Genomic DNA, 27152 nt, shown 5'->3' on the forward strand with positions numbered 1-27152 from the left:
CCCATGTCTCGATTTTTAAACCAGTAAAACAAGGAATCAATTGTTATATATCTATTAACCTTAACTAGCAAATGGATTGAACATTATTGTAAAAAAACTGATATGAATAAACTTGATTAGTGGTAGAGCGTAATAAAAGTTCTTTCCACAATACATACGTATTGCATCATCTCCAATTCCAGCCCAGTTAGCCGAAGCAAAGATTTATAGCGTATCATTATCACTAATTCTATATAAGACATACTAATGCTGTGTCCATGTCCAATTGAATCACTATTATCTGCAAAAGTGAAAGCAATCTGGTACAAAAAGAGGTATTTTTATGGTTATGAAATTCACTAGTAGATTGGAATGAACCAAATATAAGTAACACAGAGCATTAAAAAAAATGTGCATTCATTGATGGTTGTAGTGTCGCTTAATGTGGAATCTACAGTGATAATCCTGCTGTGATCAGTCAATGATTACATAAAAAAACCCACAGCTCTACCTTCTGAAGTCTTGTACTAAATAGGATTGTAGAAAACACTTTCATGAGAGCATATTTAATAAAATATGACATGGTGAGAATGGAACTATGAAATGTAAGTAGATACACAATTTAATGTCTGGTCTATGCATAGTTAATCACATTTCTTTGCAAGAAAGAGAAAACAGATTCTCAAGGTGTCTGGGAATAAAATATTAAAAACATTCTCCTTAATAATCAATTAATAATCAATTGTAGAACAGCAAATTGGTGTTGTATTGATTACGCTGAATATGGTAATCTCCGTGGCTTAATAACCAGTAATTGCTTATTGACCAGTCTAATGAGAAGAATGAATAGATGCTAAAATTTAAAAAAATGCTGCCATTTGTTTAACCGTATCCAGCATGGACCAGAATAAGAACTAAACAGAGAAAATCACCTAAAAAGAAATTGGAAATTAATGGGGAGCAAATTAGTTTGAACGTTTAAAAATTTGGCATTATAAGTGAAAACTGCAAGTTATTAGGTGTTTTTGTGTAGAACATTAAATCATATTTGGTGAATCAGATACTAATGGGCTGAAATGTGTTTATTTTAATGCAAGGAGTATTGTGGAGGAAGCAGATTAATTTTAGAAACTGGATTGATGTTGGGACTATGATGTGCTTGTGGGAGGGAAATGACTGGTTGCTCAATGTTCCAGGGTTTCGATGTTTCAGATGTGATCGAGAAGAAGGCAAAAAAGATGGAGGAGTTGTGTTACTGATCAGGAGATGGCCAAAGCTGCACTCAGAGTGGACATACTGGAGGAATTGTCTGCTGAGGTAGTATGGGTGGACCTTAGAAATATGAAAGGTGCAAGTATTCTAATGGGATTGTATTATTCCATTCCATAGACACACAAAGCTGGAGTAACTCAGCAGGTCAGGCAGCATCTCTGGAGCAAAGTAATAGGTGATGTTTCGGGTCTAGACCCTTCGTCTATTCCTTTTCTCCAGAGATGCTGTCTGACCCGCTGAGTTACTCCAGCTTTTTGTGTCTATACTGGACCTTGTGTTGGGAAATGAGCCTGGCTGGGTGACCAGTGTTTCGGTGGAAGAGCATTTTGGGAATAATGATCACAACTCTGAAGTTCTTAAGATTGTTTTGAACAGGGAGATGGCTGGACCTTGCAGCTGGTGCTAAATTGGAGTAAGACCAACTACAATATTATTAGGCAGGAGCACGGGAAGGTACACTGAGCAATTGTTCTTGGGTAAATCCACATCTGACATGTGGGAGTTGTTGAAAGGCCAGTTTATCGATGTTCAGAACTGGCATGTTCCAGAAAGGAGGAAGGATAAGAATGGCAAAGTAAGTGAACCCTGGATGAACAGAGGTGGTAAATTTAGTCAAAAAAAGGAAGCGCGTGCAAGGTTTGAGGTTTGAATCAGAATGGGCCTATATAAAGAAAGGTAAAAATTACTCGCGATTAAAGGCGATTAGAAGGGCCAAAATGGACCACAAAATGGCTTTGGTGAGTCGGCGATTAAAGAAAATACCAAAGCATTCTATGCCTATATTAAAATAAAGAGATGAACCAGGGAAAAGGTAAGACCACTCAAGGATAAATGTGCGAATATGTGTTTAGAGTCTGGGGATGTAAGCGAGGTACTAAACAGGTATTTTGCATATGTTTTCACCATGGAGATCAGTGAGAGCAGTGTGGAGAATACTAATATGCAAGAGCAGTTTGATAGTCTATAACATCCTGAAAGTGGCAACACAAGTAGATAGAGTGGCAAAGATGGCATATGGTATGCTTGCTTTCACAGGGGTGACTCCATGACTCGTCTACCACCACCACTGAAGAAGGTGGCATGTATCATCAAAGATACCCACCATCTGGGTCACTTCTTCTTCTCCCTTTTACTGTTGGGTAGGAGAGACTGATGCTACGTCACACACCACCAGGCTACTTTCCTACGACCATCAGGTTCTTGAATCAACCGGCACAATGCTAATTCTAACTCGGCAACAGAACACTACAGACCACTTCTTGCACTACCATGAATCTATTTTTTAATTGTGTTTTGTATTAGTGTCTTTTTCACTAACTTGTATTATTTATACATTATTTGTTTGTATGTTGTCTGAGTCTATGCTACTGAATGATTATCTTGGGCTAACGCAAGTGACATTCGCACCACACACAAACAGAATAAATATTCATAACAATAATAAAATTCTTACTGCATGACACCTTGATATTGAATGGATCTCCTTCGCTGAAACAGCTATGATTAGCATTCGTGTTGTGGGGGTGAAGGAAGTGGTGGTGGTAGGAAGTCTTGTGGTCATCATTGACAGCGGACATTTGTAGATCAGCCGCATAATTGCTACCAAAGCAGACAAAAGAGTGTGTATCCTGCGATGAATGGCATATCCCTTATTTCCAAAAGCTACTTCATCATCCATGAAGCAGGAATGTATGGGATACTCTCCCTGAGATACAGCTGCAACACTGAAAGGAAACAATGCCATGGTGCATTGTAGATACAGGATATCTTGCAGAAATTCACAAGTCTTCTTCAATAACTCTTCCAAAAATTGCAACATCCTCAAACTAAATGGTCAAGAGCAGCAGGTGCATGGAAATACTATTACCTCCAAGAATCCTGTAATTCACATACCATCTTGACTTTCAACATTTAATGTCATCACTTCAGCTTTGTTAGTTCAACGTCCGCAGTGTTATTCTTAATAGCAAAGTGATCGTACCATTATCACATGAACTGCAACAATTTCCAAGGGCAAGTGGTCATGGACAGTAAATTCTGGCCTTACCAAATCCAAGAGAATGAATTCAAATAAACAAACAAAATAAATTGTATGCTCAAGTGATCACAAACTTTAATGAAATAACGGAAAATCCTATAACAAAGCTGTTATAAAAAGTGCATTGAAGGCGATGCCATTTTGTTATATCTCAACCAAAAATAGACACAAAGTATTTGCCTTACCAATATGTAATCATAAATATGGAAGAATAAGCACCAATCAGTCACATTCCAAACTCGACATACAAATTCAGCATATGGATGAATATTTTACATTTTTATTTTACTGAATTATTAACTGGTCAATTTGTTATATTTGTGTATGCCAATGGATCACATTTATGCAACAACTATGTCAATTATAAAGGTAAAATGAATAGGCATTTAATCAAAAGTAGTTTCCCCAAGGATATTCATTAATCAGAGTTTTGGATAATTGACAACAATGTTTTCATTAAATGCCTCTTTATACATCTATGGCAACTAGCGAGTATACATCACATGCAGTGATTACAAGTGGAGCTCATAGCATCCGATCTTAAAGGTAATCAAGTTTGCTCTACTTTAAGGAGAAGGCCATAACTATTTGACAGTGCAAAATAAAGGAGTTCACATTTGAAGTACATCAGGATAATCATGGAAGAAAAATGAACATCCTTAATTTCATTTTGATTTGAATTAAACAGGTAACGAAAGGGTGTTTTGGATGTGATAATTGGCATCTCTCGCTTGACCAGGTGCAGAAGATGTTTGTGGGAATCGGCAAAGTAAGATTAGACGTATTACCCTTTGTCTGGGAATGTGTTGAAGGGTGGATGGTAAATGTGAACATGAAATAGTAGAGGAGATAATGAAGCTTGTTTTTCCTTTGCGAGAAGTTACAGTAGATCACCCGCGCCCCATACCGCTAGTACCATAGAAATGTTACTGTAAATGGGGGGCTTATGATTGGCTCGGAGAAGGGACGGTGGCGCGGGCCGCCTGAAAGGTGAGCTAGAATAATGTCAAGATGCCCTTGTATTGTATTTGACTTGTATTAACCATCTGTTGTTGGATAAGATTAACACAAGCGAAAAGTATGTTGTGACTAATGAAATAATTGGTACCCATGTAGTTGATAGAATATTTTCGTGGAATGGTATCTAACAAAAGTAAACAAAAGTTGTTTACTGCACAGTATAACTGTCGGCTAATTCTGCTGTGAAGTCAGAGAACTGGTGGGCTGTTTACTGCTACCATCTCTCCATGATATCATGCAATAAAATCTCTTGGAGCAAACCTACGAAGTCTGTTGCTTTTTAATTCCCTTTAATTTCCCTCTAAATTAATTTCTTCCACAATAATAGTTAATACATTGTCTCTAATCTATGACAGAAACCTTTTAACTATACTCCATGAGTAACCAATTTAAATAAAGCGAGCTGGTTGTCACACATACCTGTAGAATATGGCTTCCCAAATTCTTTTCAAACATATTGATAGCGACGTTACTTGGAGTTCTCCTCCGTTGAGCTCCTAAAGCTGTAGAAAGAAAAAATATATATATATTAACATTGAACTGATATTTGCTAATACTAATAAAATGGGTAAGCAGAAAAATAGCGTAGTACGTTGATTGATGACTCCGTAAACATACTCATAAAATCCCATCGACATTCTGAAAACAACTAACAAACTTTGAAAGAAATGAATGCTGTGACTGAGGTAAATTGCAGATTGACTACACAAATATTCATCCTCAAAGAGGAAATAACCCCATATGCTCAAAAAATTGAACTGAGTTCTCAGCCCATTTCTCTTTTCAAATTAATCCTCCATTTAATTTTTTGTAACATCCACCAGATCAGAACCACATCCTGTAGTCCCGCCACACTTACTTATGTGTTGTTGCCCAATTCTGCAAGTGATAAGATTAATGAGCATCAAGAATATCCCCATTCTAAAAAGATGGTAGAATATCTCGTCAGTACTAAAGACAAAACTAAGGCTTTAGCCTGAAATGCTGTCTGGGTGCTCCCATTATTCATTTTCCTGAGACCCCCTACTTTGCAGAAACCTGTCTTCTACCAATTTGGTTGACCATGAAATATCAAGAATATCTTAATGAACTGGATGTGGCAGAGACTATGCACTATGATGACATCAACAGTATGACATGTAACATTCCCAAACTATCTAATCTCCACCCAAGCTTTCTAGTGCAGCAACAAAACCCTCATCATTTGACAAAATGAGGAAATGCAAATGAAAATCCTGAGCACAGGTGAACTAAAATCCAGTTAAATGCTAGTTCCAGTTAACTTTCAATCACCTGAAAAATGATGGGAGTAATTTATAGCACTTTCAAGTACCACCTACTCAGCAACATCCTTTAATCATTGTCAGCTTGGGATCTGGCTCCAAAATTCATCATTAACTTGCTTTAAATAACAATTAAAAAATGAATTCTAGACGTTAGATGACCAGAGTTTCCCTTGATTGTCAGAGTGGCATCAGTCAAAGTTTAGCCTTAAAGAACTCTGATAAAATTGTGGACTAGGAGAATGAGAGAGATAATTCCTCCCTCTGTAACATAAAAGAAGACACCTGTATGTGTTAAAGGTCAATTACCTCAGCTGTAAGATGCTGTAAAAGTCGCTCAGGAGTTTATTCCAGAAATATATTTTTTATTGATGTATTGATTCTTGACTCACAGGCATGGGCAGCCTTATCTTTTTTTACAACAAAATTTATTCAATTATTAAAAATAATATTTACACTACAATAAAACAAGCCAGAACCCACCACCATAATACAATACAAACATATATCCGTAATAAACTACTATACAACTATGATACAATCCTCCCTCAGGGTGCCCACAGACAGGGCGTATTCCCTTTCTAACCGCACCCGGGCACGGACGTAACCCCGGAAAAGGGGTAGGCAACTGGCTCGGGTAGAGCCCTCCACCATCTGGCGCCGTGACTCGCGGATGGCCAGCATGGCCAGCCTTATTGTCCATCTCCAAGTGGATGATGAAGAACCAGTGGTGTATTTTCAAGTCAGGATGCTGTACAACCGGAGGAGACCCTACAGGCAATGGTTATCAGAAGGACTAGTTCTGCTTGTCGCTTTTGAGAGCAGAGATCGTGAATTTTGGAGGTAGCGTAAGCATACTGCCACGTATTTTGTAAAGATGGAACACTTTGTAACCACTGAATTCTAGAGTTTAGGGAATTAACGTTTCATGTAGTGAATGGGATATCAATCAATGATCTTAATGCTTCAATAATTATGAACGGGAATATTCATGGATGATTGCACATTGTGAAGTTCCATGTGTATGATGCAGCAGTCAACACATACAAACAGTGCAACCAGACTAAAAAATAGCTATGCTGATAGTCATTCAGTGTGGAAACAGGCCTTTCGGCCCAACCTGCCAATGCCGACCAAGATGCCCCATCTACACTAGTCCCATCTGCCCACGTTTGGCCATATCCATGAAGTCCATGAAAATTGATGATGATAGGGCAGTGGATGCTGTATACATTGATTTTAGTAGGGCTTCCGATAAAGTCTCTCATGGTAGGCTGATCCAGAAGATTAAGATGCATGGCATTCACAATGACTTGATTGTAAGGATTCAGAGCTGGTTTTCATAGGAGAAAGAGTGTTATGGTGGAAGGAAGAAATTCTGATTGGAGGTCTGTCCAGTGGAGTTCTGCAGACACCTGTGCTGGGACCTCTGCTGTTTGTGATATAGATAAATGGTGTTATATGTAGATCAGTGTCACTCATGTTATGAGTCATACTTTGTTGCTCCGCCCACTAGTTTAACAGAAAGCTTCTCTTCCCTTTCTTCCTCAATCTTGAGTTATGTGTTAAGATGAAGTTACCTATGCTGTAATGCTAATAAAGCCTTTGGATCTTAATCACTGTGTATGATCTAAGTTATTCCAACAGCAGAGCTCAACATGGTGTCAGAGTACTCAGACTCACTCCATTCCTAATTATATTGCTTTTATTTTATTTAGTTCTCTCCGGTATATGTTATACTATGACTACTGCTCTCAGAAAACCAGAGATCCTGTTGTTTGACGAAGCCCTCGCAGAACGGTAGCAGATATTTGAAAAAGATTTCTCTATTTACATTGAAGCGGCTCACCCTGCTGCTGCTCCAGGTGTTCGAGCTTCAATTCTTCTTAATCTAGCAGGCATAGAAGTTGCTCAATGTGCCAGAAGATTTCATTATGAACCGGCTAGGTTTGACCCAGCTGGTGTCCAGATCGCTCCCGCTGAATCTATCCGGGACCCTGACTGCCAACTACGCAAATTCCGACTGTTATGTGAGTTAGGAACTAACTGGGTTATGGAGAGGCATTTGTTCTTTTCTCGAAGCCAGAGACAGGGTGAACCTGTAGAAATGTATGTTAGTGCTTTGAAGCACATTGCCAGCCGATGCGATTTCAGGGATATATGTGACAGCCTAGTCCGTGACCGTCTGGTTTATGGTGTCCGCAATGATAAATTATGCAACGAGTTACTGCGAGATGCTGAGCTCACTCTAGAGACTGCTGAAAACCGCTGCCACGTTGCTGAAATGGATGATGCTCATACAAATGGTTTAGGGCACTGCCCCCACTCAGCTCATGACATTAATGTTGTAGGCAGTCTTATCAAATCTCTCGCCGTTCTCCTCAAGTGTCCGACAGCTCTATCGTTAGACTAGTAGACAATTGTTTTAACTGTGGGGGTTCGCATGCTGCAGCTCATGACCATTGCCCTGCGTATGGAAAATTGTGTCGTTTCTGTAACAAAAGGAACAATTTCTTCAGATGCTGCCACCCATGTAGCAACAGAGTTCAAACAAGACAATCTGTTAATTCACTCGGCCATGAGTACCTGCTCTCGGAACGCTCTCAACCAGCTCCCACGGATTTGCAGGCTGCTAGTGAAGATTTTGACTTGGATGTTCATTCCCTGTCTGATTTACTGCACAATCAACTAGATCACTTTGGTCGTTAATGGCAAGAACTTTTATCTGAAAGTTGACGCCGGAGCAAGGTGTTAGGTCATATGTCTAGCTGAGTTGAAAAAGATACGAAAAACAGAGACTGTCACTCCTACGGCTGCCTCCCTTCTCCCATTTGTAGGAGGTCCAGTGCACACTATCGGGCAAGTCAAGTTACTCTGCTGTCTTAACTCACGTGTCCACAACCTGAGTTTCTATGTTGTTCATGAGGATGTGCCGTCCCTGCTGGGTGTCAATGCTTGTCGCGATCTGGGACTTGGCTCTTTCAGCCCTTCTGTTTGTCATCTGACTGCAACCTGTGACTTTACTCAACAAATCCTGACATAATACAAAACTTTGTTTGACAACAATCTGGGCAGGTTGCCCATTAAGTACACAATTACCATTAACCCTGAGGTGCTTCCAGTTGTCCTTCCAGCACACAGGATTCCCCATGCTATGCGGGACCGTGTTCAAAGTGAACTCAATAGGATGGTGTCGCCAGGTGTAATTGCTGACCCCTCAGATTGGGTCTCCACCATGGTTGTGGCAACGAAGAAGAATAAAGACAAAATATGGATTTGTATCAATCCCAAGGACTTAAACATAGCCATTAAATGACACCACTATCCCATGCGCACTGTGGACGAGATTGCAGCACAGATGGCTGACGCAACTGTATTCACAGTACTAGATGCCAAGAGTTCATTTTGGCAGATTTTGCTGGAACGCAACTCCTCTAAGTTAACTACCTTCAGCACACCGCTCGGGCAATACAGATTTCTTTGCATGCCTTTTGGCATAAGCTCTGCTAGTGAAGTATTTCAACGAGCTATGGAGCAGTTGTTTGCAGGTTACCCATGCTCCATTGTAGTGGATGACATCCTCGTTGCTGGATGAACTATCGAAGAACACGATGCTAATCTGACAAAGGTCCTGGATCGTGCCAAGGCCATCAACCTCAAGCTAAACCGACAAAAATGCAAATTCAGGGTAAGTGATGTGAAATATATAGGCCATGTGTTCACCAAGGACGGCCTAAAAACTGATCCGGCGAAAACCAGTGTCATCAACGAGCTCCCAGCACCCACAGACATGCTCGGTCTGCAGAAATTCCTTGGCATGGTTAACTACTTGAGTAAATTTATTCCGGACTTCAGTGAAATATCAGCCCCATTGCATCAGCTTACACACAAAGACACTGCTTGGACCTGGCACGAGCAACAGCAGAGGGTGTTTGACACTCTTAAGCAGAAGATGTCTTGTGCTCCTACTCTCGCTTATTTTGATCCTAAACGACGAGTCACACTGACTTGTGACGCTTCACAACACGGACTTGGTGCAGCAGGTCTTCAAAATGACGGTAGCGTTTTTCCTGCCCTCCAAGGAATAAAGTCCTAACCTGTTCAACCTCTTCCTATAACTCACACGCTCCACACCCCGTTGAAATTACATGCAGGTGCTCTGTGACATCCTGGACCCTGACAACAGGGAGGCTGGTGTCTCGATTGCTGCCAAAGAATCTCCTGTCTGCCCCCATAACTGACAAGTGTCCTACCACCACAGAGCAGCCTGACATAACCCTTCCCTACTGTGCCTCAGAGCAAGGCTTGGTGCCATAACTCTGCCAGCTCCTGCTTAACGGTCACCTACCCACCTCCATGTCTGTACCTTAGGGGGAGAGCCCCTCGCTAGAAGAAGTTCTCATTCTCCTGGATGATCCTGAGGTCGTCCAGCAACAGCTTCAGATCCCAAATGCGACCTGTAAGGAACTGCACCTGGAGATAATTCCCATGGGTGTAGTCATCAGGGACACCAGCAGTTTCCCTGACTTCCCACATCCTGCTGGAACTGCGTTGCACCATTCTACCTGCTATCTCTATTGCACCTCCATACAGCACTTCCCACCAACACAGTCTCTCCCAACATGGCTGCTCCCAACTGGCCACTCTGCTATAAAATTGCCTTCTTTTTATCAGTTGCCGAATTAGCCAATTTTAATCACTCAACGAATGCAACGGCTAGCTTTTCAATTCAACTGCTCCTGTTCCAACATGGAAACTAACACAGGCTAATTGATAATTAACAATTAATATTTACACCTTGTAAAACACGTAATAGGCATCACATACCAATAAATAGGCTAAGCTGATAATTAACAATTAAAATTTATATCTTGCAACCCTCAATTGTTTGGCATGATTGTGCTATCACTTCCCATTTCCATTGAAAGGCAAAACTTCGGTGAATCCTTTGACATCAACATCTGGATCTGCCACATAAATACTGTGATTAAAAGTGCAGGAAACAAGCTTTGAAATGAGAGACTTTTAATTTAGTTTAGAGATACAGTGCGGAAACAGGCCCTTTTGGCCCACCGGGTCCGCGCCGACCAACGATCCCCGCTCATTAACACTATCCTATACCCACTAGGGACAATTTTTACATTTTTACAAGCCAATTCACCTACAAACCTGTATGTCTTTGGCGTGTGGAAGGTAACAGAAAATCTCAGAGAAACCCCACGTAGGTCATCGGGAGAACGTACAAACTCTGTACAGCCAGCACCCGTAGTCAGGATCAAACCCGGGTCCCCGGCGCTGCTTCGCTGTAAGGCAGCAACTCTACCGCTGCTCCACCATGCCGCCCCTTTAGCCTTACTTTCAAGCTCCATATGAACAAGGCACATAAATGAGTGTGATGGAATGCTTTCCACTTGGCTGAATAACACAGCTTCAATTATGCCGAAAGAGCTTAGCATCATCCAGGAAAAAACAGCAAGTTTGATCGGTCCCCTGTATTATACAAATGTGTCCCTCCACCATCACCAGTGTATTGTGGCTGCACAGTGTACTGGCAAAAAGATGCACTCCAGCAAGCCATCAAGAGGTATCTCCCAAATCTGCAACCTCATGTCCACCTAAGACAAGGGTTGTAGACATTCAGAAACATAAAACACTCAAATTCACACAAGTGGTCGTACATAATTGCTGAGGTAGGGTTGTGATTAGGATTGTGCAGTGTGTTTCAACAGCATGATGGTTCAAGAGCAAGATGACCAGGGACGAAGCTGTTCTTGAACCTGGAGGTCACTGTTCTCAGGCTCCGGTATCTTCTTCCCAATGGTAGCCTCCAGAGATAAGCACATGGCCATGGTGGTGTGGGTCTTCCGTGATTTTAGCTGCTTTCAATTATTCACATCCTTAAGTTCTTTTCTGTGTCCACCTGATAAAGTCGTCCCATGGCAGATCTTAAAAAAGAACATCTGTTTCGGGAGTTTGGTACCAGGTATGCTAATGATGGGCTTGCTCAACATTGTCAACTGACTATAACAAGGATCTCAATATTGGTCTAATCCTTAGTTATAGCTTTTCCATTTCGCAGGTGCAAATTAGGTGGCTACCAGTTCAATTTCAATAGACAATAGTCAATGGACAATAGGTGCAGGAGTAGGCAATTTGACCCTTCGAGCCATTGTCCTTCCTTAAATCACTGTGATCATGGCTGATCATCCACATTTACTACCCCGTTCCTGCCTTCTCACCATTTGCCCTGACTTTGCTATCTTTAAGAGCTCTATCTAACTCTCTCTTGAAAGCATCCAGAGAATTGGCCTCCACTGCCTTCTGAGGCAGAAAATTCCACAGATTCACAACTCTCTGGGTGAAAAAGTTTTTCCTCATCTCCATTCTAAATTACCAACCCCTTATTCTTAAACTGTGGCCCCTGGTTCTGGACTCCCCCAACACCGAGAAAATGTCTCCAATCCCATAATAATCTTCTATGTTTCAGCAAGATCCCCCTCATCCTAAATTCCAGAGTATTCAAGCCCAGCTGTTCCATTCTATCCACATATGACAGTCGCACCATCATGGAAATTAACCTCGTGAACCTAAGCTGCACTCCATCAATAGCAAGAATGTCTTTCCTCAAATTTAGAGACCAAAACTGCACATAATACTCCAGGTGTGGTCTCACTAGGGACCTGTGCAACTGCAGAAGGACCTCTTTTCTCATATACTCAACTCCTCTTGTTATGAAGGCCAACATGCCATTAGCTTTCTTCACTGCCTGCTGTACCTGCATACTTACTTTCAGTGAGTGATGAACAAGAACCCCTAGATCTCTTTGTACTTCCCCTTTTCCCAACTAGACACCATTCAGATAATAATCTGCCTTCCTGTTTTTGCCACCAAAGTCAGTGCGGATTTACCTAAAGATGGCGCAGACTTAAGCCAAGGGTCTCAAAATCTAGGGGGCCTCCGGCCAAGGTGTATAATATTTTTGACTGTCATAGGCCTGTGAATTTCATTGGCTCATTAGGAAAAATGACAGTCGCTGGCAGTCGCCTGAAAAATCGCCTAAGTGGGACAGGCCCATTAGTCGAACTCAAGTTAGCAGTGGCATCTTCCACTAGCCATTTATACAGCAGCCGGCCTTTGTGAGGCACGATTGAATTGGTTAAGGAATAGCTCAATTAATTCAATAGGTGGTGTAAACCTCTACAGCATTCCTAACCCTCAGCCATGTTAATCTGCTCACTAAGCCTGTGCCAAGTTGAACTTGGCACGAGTACCTCAATCCATTTGAAATCACTAGGAAGAAACAGCTGCATGAGGGCTTTTCACTTGATTTTATTTACTTAGCGCAAGTTGTTATATTTGTCATAAGAGTGAATGTGAGATTGGGGCCTCACTAGTTGTCAACACCTTTATATAAGTGTTGTTGGCCACCTACATTGAGAGAGACCGTGTGTTGTACAACGGTGCATTTGGGCCCAGGCCACAAGAAACAGTGTTTATTGGGATGTTGCTTGGATGGGAAGACATTAGTTACGGGAGAGATTGGATAGACTGGGCTTGTTTATCCTGGAGCGAAGGAAGCTGATGGATGCCCTAAAATAAGAGTTAAGATAATAGATTTTATATTTGATTTCAGGCACAGATGGTAGTGGTCAACATCTATTTCCAAAAATAGGAGTATCAAAAACACAAAGGAATTGTTTTAGATAGAGGGTTTCTGGAACTCACAGAGTCATAGTCACAGCTTCTTACAGCGTGGAAACAAGCCCTTCGGCCCAACTTGCCCACGCCGGCCAACATGTCCCATCTACACTAGTCCCCACTGCCTGCGTTTGGCACATATCCCTCCAAATCTATCCTATCCATGTACCTGTCTAAATGCTTCTTAAACATTGCAATAGTACCTGCCTCAACTACCTCATCCAGCAGATCATTCCATACACCCACCACCCTTTGCGTGACAGTTACCTCTCAGATTCCTATAAAATCTCTCCCCTTCATCTTAAACCTATGCCCTCTGGTTCCCAATTCCCCTACTCTAAGCAAGAGACTGTGCGTCCACCCGATCTATTCCTTTGATGATTTTATACACCTCTATAAGATCACCCTTCATCCTCCTGCTCCCCGTAGAATAGAGTCCCAGCCTGCTCAACCTCTCCCTATAGTGCAGACCCTCGAGTCCTGGCAACATCCTTGTAAATCTTCTCAGCACCCTGTTCAACTTATTAACATCTTTCCTCACATGGTGCCCAGAACTGAACACAGCACTCTAAATACGGCTGTACTCAGAGAGGATATACTGGAGGACACGTCTACTGAGGCATTGTGAGTTGAGCTCAAAAGTAAGAAAGGAGCAATCACTATAATGGGATTATATTGTAGGCCATTCAATAGCCAGAGGGATATTGAGGATTCGATACGTAGACAGATTACAGATGGATGCAAGAGCCACAGGATGTCTTTAACCACCAATATTGAGTGGGAATTATGCAGGGCAGGAAGATTAGAAAGGGAAGAATTTGTTAGGTGTAACCAAGAAGGGGTCCTTCACAGTATGTGGATAGACTGAATCAAAGAGGGACCATACTGGACCTTGGATAGAGAAATGCCTTTGATTCTATTAATTACCTGGGATAATTCTCTCTGTTATAGTCTTACTGTGAATGGTAAACCATGACATGTGTATAATTTACACATGTGTATAATTTATTATTATTGCAGTCAAAATAAGGAAGAAAACGTTAAACTTCATTACGTTACAGAACAAAAGTTGTGAGCTGATCATTGAATCACGGCAACATTTCTTTGGCCAACCATATACCTGTGTGTGGTAAATACATAAAAAAGAGTGGCGAAGAATTCACAGCAAAAAGTCAGTCCACTTAATTTTTCATGCATTAAATTAAAAGATTGTAAACATACTGGTCCATTAGATAATGCTATTCTTCCCACCAGTTTTTCATAAAATTGGAAAACAAAACTGTTCCTGGTAGTGTCATAAATGTCAACTATGAAAGGGATGATTTTGCAGTTCCCTGTCCCTTGCCTTTTCAGTCTGCTGCCACTAATATAATATCCCTCTTATTTCACAGCATACATTTCAACAGTGAACCACTGAGGGTGAGAAAAGAAAATTCAAAGCTAATGACTACAGAATAATTTAAATGTTACTGAAACGAATTAAAAGACTGCAGATACTGGAAATCTGAAATGAACATTAAAAGCTGGAACAGTCAGCAGGTTAGGTTACATCTGTGGAAAGACAATCTGTCTGCATTTCAGGTCCTGGACCCTGAATCAGAACTGGGAAAGAAAGGTGAAGAACATCACCTCATCTTCTGTGTGGGCACATAGCACCTTGCAGGATTCAATAAGCAGAGTGAGGAGAAAGTTAAGAGCAAACCACATTACTGGTTCTGGAATCATGTACAGGTAAGAAAGTAGATTTCTTTCCCTGAAGGACAACAGTGAACCAGGTGGGGTTTTTTTTTTAACAACAATGCAGTCATTATGTGCCAACCATTTCTGAGCTGAGCTTCCACAAAAAAAATCCAGCGTTATTTTATTACTTGAATTCAAATTTGCCAGTTTCCTTGTTAGGATTCAAATGAATGCCACAGGAACCCTAGCTGCTAGTCCATAAACATAAATACTAAGCTACTGTATTGTTTGATGCAGAAGGGAGGAATAGTTCACAAATAGTACGAAAAACTGTATATCGGTAATTTATATTGCCGTGTGCCAATAGTGAAAAACATGAAAAACATGGATGTATTACTAATCTGTTTTATTCTTTTAGTTTGGTGATACAGCATGGAAACAGGCCCTTTGGCCCATTGAGTCCACGCCAATGATCACCCATTCGCATTAGTTCTACAATATCCAACTTCCCCATGCACCCCCTACAGACTAAAGGCAATTTAGGATAATTAACATACAAACCCTCACGTCTTTGGGATGTGAGAGGAAACTGGAGCACCCGGAAGAATCCCACGCGTCACAGAGAAAACGTGCAAACTCCACACAAACAACATCCAAAGTCCAGCTTGAACCTGGATCCTTGGCGTTGTGAGGCAGCAGCTCTACCAGCTGCGCCACTGTGCCATATAGTGTGTGAAGCTACATCATCCTTCTGACTGGTGTCATCTAGATCGCGATAAAGGTTTTAGTTGTCAGGACGTGAGCCGCACATAGAGATGTACAACAGAAACATCCTTTCTGTTCACCATGTCCACGCTGATTGCAGCACCCATCTAAGCTAATCATATTCACCTGCATTAGACGCATGGCCTTTCAGATCTTGACAATTCAAATGCTTTTTAAGATGCTTTTTAAATGTTGTGGGAGTACCTGACTCCACCACTTCCACTGGCAAAGCTCTCCAGGTTCTTGTATGGAAAGACTCCCTTTCAGATCCCCCTCTCAACCTTTTACGTCTCATGTGAAATATGTTTATTTTTTCTGGATAGCCCCAACATGGAAAAATATTCTTATTATCTACCCCCTTCATAATTTTGTAGACCTTCATCAGGTCACAGCTTACCTCCCTCCACTCCAGAGAAAATAATCCAAACTCTCCAATCTCATTTGATATCTGAAATGTTCCAATACAGGCAACATTCTAGTGAATCTGTATGAAGGAACTGCAGGTGCTGGTTTAAACCAAAGATAGACACACAAAGCTGGAGTTACTCAGCGGGACAGGCAGCATCTCTGGAGAGAAGGAATGGGTAACGTATCGGGTCGAGGCCCTTCTTCAGATTGAAGAAAGGTCTTGACTGAAACGTCACCCATTCCTTCTGTGTCCCCTGCATCCTTTCTAGTGCAATCACATTCTCCCTATAGCCTGGCAACCAGAACTGTACACAATACTCCAAATGTGGTCTAACCAATGTTTTATCAAGTTAAAACATGATAATTCTATATAATTGTTATATTCTATGCCAATGAAGGCCTATGCCAAGCATGCCATATGTGTGCTTCATTCAGAAATTAATAGATTTGTACCCCAAGGTTCCTCTGTTCACTTGGCCTACTCTTGATTACTCTCTCAAAATGCTTCTCCTCACACTTGTCATTCCATCTGCTATTGCTCCATTTGACTTTCTTGCTGCTCTTTATAATCTTGTTGCCTTCAGCACAGGATCTTCAACCTTTATTCTTGCAGTCACAGCAATTTCTATCTAGTCCAGTTGACTGTACAATCAATAGGTACTGAAAAACGCTGGAGAAACTCAGCGGGTGCAGCAGCATCTATGGAGCAAAGGAAATAGGCAACGTTTCGGGCCAAAACCCTTCTTCAGACTGATGTGGGGTGAGGGGAGGCGGGGGGGGGAAGAAAGGAAAAAGGAGGAGGAGGAGCCCGAGGGCTGAGGGAGAGGGAGGAAGGGGAGGAGAATAACTAACCTAGAATGTTAGTTAGAACCTGGTGGTTCAAATGCCCCCCCCCCCCCCCCCCCCCCCCCCCCCCCCCCCCCCCCCTGCTGACCACATGATGGAAGGAGAATCACAGATGAAGCAGTTAAGATGGTTGTGCCAGGACATTGTCCTGAGAGGCAGCACAGTGTTGCGGTTGGTAGAGCTACTGTCACACAGCGCCAGAGGCCCAGGTTCGATCCTGACCTTGGGTTCTGTCTGTGTGGAGTTTGCACTTTCTCTCTGTGACCACGTGAGTTTTCTCTGGATGCTTTGGTTTCCACCCACATCCCAAAGACGTGTGGGTTTCTACGTTAATTGGCCTCTGTAAGATTGCCCCAATGTGTAGGGAGTGGATGAAAAAATGGGATAACATAGGACTATTATGAACAGCTGATCGATGGTCAACGTGGACTCGGTGGGTCGAAGGGCCGCTTTCCATGCTGAATTGCTAAAAAAAAGCTTATGCATATTACCCTGGGACTAGAACAATTGACCTCTCAGAATCAATCATATTTCTTTTTATGAGGTAACTATCATCATCCAAGTGTTTTTCCTCCTACTACCCATTGACTCCTTGACTTAAGAGCTCCTTGACCATCACACACAATCATAGAACCCTTCATATTAAAGACAGTCACTCTCACCTCACCTTTGGATTCAGCTCTTGGGTCACATATGGACTAAGGCTGGGACAAGATCGGTGCCTGAAACAGGGCAAAATCTTAGCTGGGCACCTGTGAGCAGGTTATGAAGACTGTATTGTCACTTATAGCACTCTTGACACCTTCTGTCATTCAACTTATGTCATTCAATCAAAAGAAGAACCAGAGCAATTTGATTGAATGACATAATGGAAGAAGTTGAGAGTTTTATAAGTGACAATATGCTTGCATAACCTGCAAGGAGAACAAAAGAATTACAATGTTGCTTAGAATCATCAACAAGATATTATAGGATGGAAGATGAGGAAGTATGGTTTGGGGAAATGAAGATGGAAAGGGAAAAAAAGGGTCAGATCAGGGAGTAAAAAGAATGGACAAGATGGAATGGGGAAACCTGGAGAATGAAAGCAGAATGGAGATGGGAGAGGGGTCATTGTAGGGCTGTATTCTGTTTTTATGGTGGTTAATTGATGCTGGGAATAATGGGGTGAATATGACAGGTTTAGAGGAATATGGGCTAAACGCAGACGTGGGATTACCTTAGATGGGGCATTTTAGTCTGTAAGGACTGGTTGGGCTGAATGACCTATTTACATGCTTTATGACTATATCCATTTAACAACAGAGATTATTCTCAGTCGAGGACGATGATAAAGGGAGATTTTCAGTTTAGTGATGGAGGCAAGTGGGCAGGTCAGTGTATATCCATGGACAGGCTCCGATTCCATTTATGTGTGGTAAGGAAAACGAGAATAGTGCCAGGGGATATTTTTCTGAAATTGTATCGGCAAAGAAAAAAAAGTAATTATTTCTAGTTGAAATTGGTGGATATGGTTCAAATCCATCTCAGTTGGCGGAGCAGATTGTTGCTTAATGTCATATCGTTAATTATGAATAAGTAGCATCTTACTGGGGATCTGTGAACAGTGAGCGCTGAAAGCTGGTTTCTTTCATAAAAATTGTTTGAATGTAGTTTAGATATACAGAGAGGAAATGGGCTCTTCGGTCCACTGCACCAACCAATGATCACCCGTACACTAGTTCTATCCTACACACTTGCAACAATTTACAGAAGTCAATTAAGGTGCAAACCTGCACGTCTTTGTAATGTGGGAGGAAACAGGAGCACCCAAAGAAAACCCACGCAGTCATAGTGAGAACGTACAGTGTCTAAACTCTGTACAGACAGCACCCTTAGTCAGGATCGTACCCGGGTCTCTGGCGCTGTTAGACAGCAACTCTACTGCTGCACCACTTGCCGCCTTTGTAGGTATCTTTTCTTTAATCCTTTGCTGTATTGTTGCATAAGATGATCAACCACATATTACTGTCTGAGGAGGATGTAAAACATTCTGTAACATTAGATTGAAAAAAAAAACAGGATTGTTATCCCCAATGTTCAGATGCTATACTATTAAGTTTTAGTTTTAGAGATACAGCATGGAAACAGACCGTTCAGCCTATTGAGTCCACGCTGACCATCTGATCCATCACACTAACATTACATTAAAGAAAAATAGGATTGTTATCCCCAACATTAAAATGTTATATTATTTAGTTTTAGTTTTAAAGATACAGCATGGAAACAAGCCCTTCAGCCACTGAGTCCACACCGACCATCGATCGGCTGATCTATTCAAACAAGTTCTATGTTATCCCACTTACGCAGGCACTCCCTGCACATTATGGGTATTTTGTTTTTACAGATGCCTATACACCTACTACCCTCACATCTGAAATATATTGTGACACTATATCTGAGGAAGGATGTGCTGGCTCTGGAGTGGTCCAGAGGAGGTTTACAAGAACGATCCCAGGAATGAGTAGGTTAACCTATGATGAGCGTTTGTCGGCACTGGGCCTGTACTCGTTGGAGATTAGAAGAATGAGGGGGGGAACCTCATTGAAACATGCAGAATAGTGAAAGGCTTGGATAGAGTGGTTGTGGAGATGATGTTTCCACTAGTGGGAGAGTCTAGGACTAGAGGTTATAGCCTCAGAATTAAAGGATGTTGTTTTAGGAAGATGAGGAGAAATTTCTTTAGTCAGAGGGTGGTGAATCTGTGGAATTCTTTGCCACAGAAGGCTGTGGAGGCCGTCAGTGAATATTTTAAAGGCAGAGGTAGATAGATTTTAGATTAGTACATTAGTGATTTAAGTAGTGGGTGGATTTGAATCAATCATGGGGAGAAGGCAGTAGAATGGGGTTAGGAGGCAGAGATAGATCAGCCATAATTGAATGCAGAGTAGACAGGATGGGCCGAATGGCCTAATTCAACTCCTGTCACTTATGGCCTTATGATCTTTGGGATGTTGGAGATAAACCAGAGCACCCAAAGGAAAACCACATGTTTACAGGGAGAACGTGCAAACTCCACATGGACAGCACCCAAGGTCTCCAGTGCTGTGAGGTAGCAGCTCTACCAACTGTGCCACTGTGCCTCCCCATTTTATTGAGAAAATAAAATTAAGAAATCTGGAATGATTTGTGAGTCATAGAGTCATAGATATTGGACCTAAGTTCTGGCTGAATACATCAGTGTTCCCTTCAACCTACTGTTTTTTTGTAGTTCAGGAGTCACATTCACCATTACCCTGCTCCCACAGGTAATTCAGAACTGCTGGATCATAACAGAGAGCCACTGTGCTGAGGTGATGTTCCCACCACACCATTATGTTCTAACTCAGTAGCTCGAATTTACAGTCACTCGCTGCATATCTTTGAAGAGAAGATTGCACTTCTTTCTCTGGTGACAACTTGAGAAAGTAATGCCCAGCGCCACACTTTAAGTGGGAAACTTTATGGTGACAAGGCCTTCAGTGTGGTTTAAATACTAAAGAGAGATTTTCTATCATTTTGTACCATGCTTACTATGTTGTACCCAAGAATTTACAAGAAAGCACCTGGTCACAACCAAAGTTCTTCAAAAGCTAAAGCATTCATTTTGAAGTGGAAAGTAAAGGGCCTGTCACCATAAAAGCAAAGGATATGAACTAAATCTACCTACGGTTACCTCGACTACCTACAACGACATGGCGACCCCACTACCACTGCACCCCCCCCCCCCCTTCTCCCCTCCCCACTCTTTTAAAGGACTTAATGTACACTGTGCTAGCCGTCTTTAACCTTCCTGTTCATCGCGGTGTGTGTCTGTGTCATCTTGGCTTTGCACCGTGTGAATTTCAGACAGCGATCCCCCACTTTCCTTGGCCCCCGGCTTTGCAGTGTGTGTGTGTGTGTGTGTGTGTGTGTGTGTGTGTGTGTGTGTGTGTGTGTGTGTGTGTGTGTGTGTGTGTGTGTGTGTGTGTGTGTGTGTGTGTGTGTGTGTGTGTGTGTGTGTGTGTTCCGCACTGACGGTCGCCGTTCCAGTTCGCGGTTTTTCAGGCGAGTGCCTCGAGCTTGAAGGTCGCAGGCAGTCCGCTGAAAAGTCGCCTAAGTGGGACAGGCCCTTTAGCCATCAATTGACATTTATCAAAATTCTGGGAATATATAATGAAATGATTGGCCATTTGTTTTTTCAGGATGTTGCTCAACATATTAGCTGGATGGAGCCTCAGTTCAGCAAATCTCCAAAAAATGTACATTAGCAATGCACCACTCCCACTGTACTGCAAATTCCATGGAAATGATAAATAACTAGGACAATAGTAGAAATATCTATTTATACTATTTACCAATTGAATACATTTGAAACAAACCTTTGCCAGTTGCAATATGTTGGTAGCATGGAGCTCAGTTGAAGCCTGCACTGGGTAGGTAGTGCATGCAACCAATGCAACTATTCAAATCGACCAGGGTAATTTGAGACCTTTATGGAACGTGGCGATAGCAGAGCACCCCGCGTAATGAAGCCATATTTGTTTCACGCAGCATAATAACCGGTTCCATATTCTAGCTATGTAATATATTCACAAGCCATCTACATGGTTATGACGTCTTTCAGTGATTGTGACATTATGCAGTGATATTAAAATGTTGATGAATTCTGCTGAACGTCTGATCTTACATGTGCTACTGCTGTAATCTGTTCTTCAGCTACACATATTTGGTTCAGATATACTCTGGGAAAGATTTGATATCAAGTGCAGGTCAAAAACAAAGCACCTCTGCCCTTAATATATCATTACTTAATTTACTACTTCTGGCACTTGTTGGTAGCTGCATCAACTGTCTGTAAATAATTTTATATTATTGTAAGTAATAATATTACTTACAGCTAGTAGAAGCAGCTATCATATTTACACCTTAGAATGCAATGTAATAAGGTGTAGAACTACATGTCAATAATTCCTCGATATATACAATTTCATTATTGACATTGTTTGGAGGTGCAGTAGAGGTGAAAATCTAGCAAATCATTCAAATTACCTCACACAAACCGAGGGGACTATTTTCCTTCTTCAGTTCCAATCATCTATGGAACATAGAACAATCAGCATGGAAATAGTCTCTTTGGCCTACAATGTCTGTGTCAAACATGATTCCAGACTAACTCTAATCTGCCTATGCATAATCCATATCCCTCCATTCCCTATGTATCCATGTGTCTCTATAAAGTCTCTTAAATGTCAATATCTTCCCCCACCATTTCCACCGGAAGCACATTCCAAGCACTCACCACTCTGTAAAAAAACTGTTACATCACTGTAAACAAATCACTTGCCCCGCACATCACCTTTAAACTTTGTCCCTCTCAATTTAAAGTTATGCCCTCTAGTACTTGATACTTCCATCCTGGGAGAAAGGTTCTGACAGTCTTCCCTATCTAAGCCTCCAAGTCCTTTCATTGTTGAGACGACCAGAACTGCACACAACAATCCAAATGCAGACTAACCAATGTCCTATAAAGCTGCACCTTAACTTCCTGACTCTTCTACTCAGTGTGTCAACTAATGAGGGCAGCCTAACATATGCCTTTGTCACACTATCTACTTGTGTTGCCACTTTCAGGGTGCTCTGGACTTGGAGTCCAATATTTCTCTGTAGATCAATGCTGTAATCTTACCATTAATTGAATATTTTCCCCTTACATTTGGCCTCCAAAAGTGCAACATCTCACATTTACATGGATTAAACCATCTGGCATTTCTTGGCCCATTTCTGTAGATGATCTGTACCCTGCTGTATCATAAACAACAGACCTCCAGTACACATCCATGTTAAACTCCACTAATCACAGACCTCCAACCTGAATATTGTTCTTCCCCCACAGCCCTCTGTCTTCCATCAGCGAGCCAGTTCTGAATCGATAAAACAGAGTCATTGTTATTCCCAAGCTTCTTAATCTTCTGGGTCAGCCTAGCCTGTGGGAGCTTTATCAAATGCCTTACTAAAATGTAGACAACATCTACCACCCTATCTTCATAGATCACTTTCGTCACCTCCTGAAAAATCAAGTTAGTAAGATACGATCAGCCGCATACAAAGCCATGCTGACCATCCCTTATTAATCCATTCTCTTCCAAATGTGAGAAAATCCTATCCTCAAGAATCATCACCACTGATGTGAAGCTCACGGGACAATAATTCCCTGGGTTCTCTCTAATTGTCATCTTAAACAAAGGAACAATGGCTACTCTCCAGTCCTCCGAGACCTTGCCGTGGCTAAAAAAAATGTAAAAAAGTAAACACAAAATCTTTGCAAAGGCTCCAGCAATCTCATCTCCCTCAATAATTGGGAGGATCCCATCAGGCCCTGTGGATTTTTCCTAAATGCTCTTCAAGAGCCCCAACCCATCCTTTTTAATCTCAAACTGCCCTTGTAAATTAATGTTCTCCACACTGATCTCACTGTCGTCCATGTCCTCCTCCTTGGTGAAAGCAGATGCAAAGTACTTGTTTATTACCTTGCCTACATCGCCTGACTGTGGCCGAGGAAAGGGCGGTCACGTCGTGGCTCTGTTTCCACCACCACGTACAAGAAGCGCAAGACAGACACCATTGTATGCAGATGCAGAGAAGTGTGTTCGGCTCCGACTGAAAAACCTCTAATCTTGTGTGTGGACTCGATAAGAAGAAGAAGATCGCCTGACTCAAAGCACAAATTCCCTCCTTTATCTTTGAGTGGTCCTACCCTCTCCCCGGTTATCCTCTTGTTTTTAATGTAGGTATAAAAAAGATTGAGAGATTTTCATTGATCCAATTTGCCAAAGCTATTTTAACGCTCTTTTTGGCTTCTAATCTCCCGCTTGAGTTCTTTTTTCCTTGCTTCATATTCCTTAAAGACCCTGTCTGCGCACTGATATTATGCAGCTGAATGTCAGATGTACCATAGATAAGACTGTGGGTTAGGTCTGTGGGACAATGGAGCCAATAATATTTTGATTTGCTTTGTGAGCAAGTCAGAAAAATTAGCATTTGCAAAATGTCTCTTCAACAGCCAGAATAGTGTGCACTTTTAGCTTTAGCATCTTTCAATGTCAAGTATTTTCAGTGTTTAGCACTTTAAATCAAATAGTTTAACTTAAACAAGTTTCAGGATAATGGTCAAAAATGTCTGATCAAGCGAAATCATAATACTAATTTTAAAGCATTTGTTGTATTTATGCTCATACATTTTCCGGTTTGCGGGGTTTTCTATTTGCGCGAAAATGGTTCGCGATAGCGCTACGATTTTTAGCTAGGTTACACACCGTTCTCCTTTGCCGCGAGTGCAACATGTTTCGTTCCAATCGGTGGTATATTGTAAAAGTTATCGAGGTTTAAAAATCTTTAAAACCGTGCGTGCGCAGATTCCTTCAGTCAGTGCCACGCAGATTGGCAGATGGGAAGGCGACGCCCATTCCTGCCCCACCAGTGGCCGCCTGTCCCGCCTCATTCACAAAATCCTCTCTCCCCTCCTCACAGTAACTTGTCTATTGTCTCCCACACCACCTGCGGCGGCCGCGGGGGGGGGTTCAGTGGAGGCCCAGTGGAGGCTCTTGTCCCATCTCTCTCTCCCTCATCACTCAACCCTCTCCCCCGCCCACCTTCTGCGGCAATGGCGGTCCCGTCTACCCGTCCTCTCCAGGTCCATCTCCTCCGGCGCCGCCGTTGCAAAAACTCACCCCCATGGCCTTCTCGGAGGAGATCTTCTCCACCAGCTCATCGAAACACGTGGTGCCCACCCTGACGAACACCGACTCCATCCCACCCCCCGCGGCCCGGCGGTGGCAGCGAGCAGGCAGGCAGGTGGGCAGGAAGGGGACGGAGGCAGCTAGAGGCAGCAGCGGGCGGGCGGGAGTGGGCAGACTGTTCCAATTGTCAAGTCAACGGGATCTAAACCACAGCTAACAATGAGTGAACTGTGGAGGAAGGAACTGCAGATGCTGCTTTTTATGGATGGAGGGAGGGAGTGACTGAGGGTAGGGGAAAGGAGAGGTGAGGGAGGGATTGGGGAAAGGGGAAAAAAGAGGGAGGGTGAAGAGGAGGCGGAGGGAATGCTGGAGATGAGGGGAAATGAGCCGTGCCTGTGCAGTTGGGGGCTGTGCGTAAGTGGTGCAATATTGCGTTGGGGGGACGGTTTGCATATGGGGAACAGGTGAGCGGTGGAATATTGCAATTGGGAACGGGTTGCGTTGGGGGACCAGGCCTCCCACATGACAGGGACCCAATGGGTCCCACTTAGTCTAGTATCACTTAAAATTGTACTTTTATAGCAGGGGTTTGTTCAGTAGAACAAGAATGCCCCCATTAAAGGTCACAGCCACAAAACTATCAACGTTCAGAAAATAAATCTGACACAAACTTCTTCAGTATTTACAAGCAGTGGTTTCCTGCTCCACTAAAGGGTATTAAAAACAATCAGATGTCAATCAACTGACAAGAACTTCGTATCAACAAACTATTCATACTACAGGTGCACAACCTTTTATCCGAAAGCCTTGGGACCAGACACCTTTCGTAATTCAGAATTTGTCGGTCTTCGGAATGGAAATTTTTTTGCGTAGATTTTAATGGCTGGCTCAGTGGTAGAGTGCTCGGCTCATATCCGCAAGGTCGCGAGTTTGCGCCTTGATCCCGGCAGAAGAAGTCGGAGCGGGGCTGGGCTGGGCTGCTGCTGGCTGTGGGTCTCTGGGATCTCTGTGCTTGCGGTGGGCCTGGTGGTCGACGTCCAATTGGTCCTGACGTCTCCGGTGACTGCACTGACCTGCAGCCATCGCCGTCGTGAAGACAGTACAAAGCCCCCGCGCCGGTGCAATGAGCGGGGAGCTGGAGAGGGGAGGGAAGGGGTCACACACATGGCCGGGAAGCAGAGGGGTGTAGGTGGGGTGAAATTGAAGGGAGCGACAATCTGCTGCTGCCTGCACGCTGAGTTTAAAAGTTCCCACGCAAGACTCACGATACACTGTGTATCGTGTCTACCGTGGGAACTTTTAAACTCAGCGGGCAGGTAGCAGCATATTGTCAATTATTAACCCTCCCGCGCAATATACCCTCACCTTCTCTTTTATGAATGGGGATTTAGTTCCCCTTTCTTCGAGGACCGACCGGAGGTTCCGCTGTCACCTCTGCGGGCCGCCCTCGGTGAACGTCCTGTCTCCCTGTCCCTGGGATAGTAGGGGGCGATCAAACAGCACAATACCCCCCTCCCCCTCCAACTCCAGAGGAATCCGCTCCCCGGTGGGCCGCTACGGCGACAAGTGGCAGTTCGCCCACAGCCCGAGCTGCGCCACCCCAAGAACAAGAAGTACCTTCCACACTATCAGCTTCTGCCCATACACTGCGTGTTCCTCTGGAGTTGGAACGGGGCTGGGCTGGAGTTGCTGATCTGGGATCTCCGTGCTTGCAGTGGGCCTGGGGGTCGGTGTCCCGATGAGAGGGCGCAGCTCGGGCTGTGGGCGAACTGCCACTTGTCGCCGTAGCGGCCCATCGGGGAGCGGCTTCTGGTGGTCCTGACGTCTCCGGCCAGTTTGCAGTTTTCCTCTGGAGTTGGAACGGGGCTGGGCTGCTGCTGGCTGTGGGTCTCTGGGTTCTCCGTGCTTGCGGTGGGCCTGGGGGTCGGTGTCCCGTTGGTCCTGACGTTTCCGGTGACTGCACTGCGCTGCTAGAATCGCCGACGTGAAGACAGTGCAAAGCCCCCGCGCCGGTGCGATGAGCGGGGAGCTGGAGAGGGGAGGGAAGGGGTCACACACATGGCCGGGGAGCAGAGGGGTGTAGGTGGGGTGAAACTGAAGGGAGCGACAATTTGCTGCTGCCTGCACGCTGAGTTTAAAAGTTCCCACGCAAGGCTCACGATACACTGTGTATCGTGTCTACCGTGGGAACTTTTTAACCCAGCGGGCAGGCAGCGGCATATCGTCAATTATTAACCCTCCCGCGCAATATACCCTCACCTCTTTTATGAATGGGGATTTAGTTCCCCTTTCTTCGAGGACCGACCGGAGGTTCCGCTGTCACCTCTGCGGGCCGCCCTCCGTGAACGTTTTCAAGGACCTTTCTTCAAGGACCGAAAAAATGGCCGCTATTTGGAGCTTTTCGTTATTTGGATCGTCGGATAAAAG

The 27152-nt window shown here is 43.2% G+C and overlaps 1 protein-coding gene across 12 annotated transcripts in view; it reads right to left on the reverse strand.

Annotated features, from left to right (window-relative positions):
* LOC129700259 (neuronal PAS domain-containing protein 3) overlaps positions 1–27152 on the reverse strand; it is a 791362-nt gene that overhangs the window by 473354 nt on the left and 290856 nt on the right. For all 12 annotated transcript variants that reach the window (XM_055640580.1, XM_055640579.1, XM_055640574.1 and 9 more), the window contains one exon: positions 4730–4812. In XM_055640580.1, coding sequence (XP_055496555.1) covers positions 4730–4812 — 83 coding nt within the window. The remainder of the gene's footprint in view (positions 1–4729; positions 4813–27152) is intronic.

This window comes from Leucoraja erinacea, chromosome 9 (genome assembly GCF_028641065.1).
Source record: "Leucoraja erinacea ecotype New England chromosome 9, Leri_hhj_1, whole genome shotgun sequence".
Lineage (NCBI taxonomy): Eukaryota > Metazoa > Chordata > Chondrichthyes > Rajiformes > Rajidae > Leucoraja > Leucoraja erinaceus.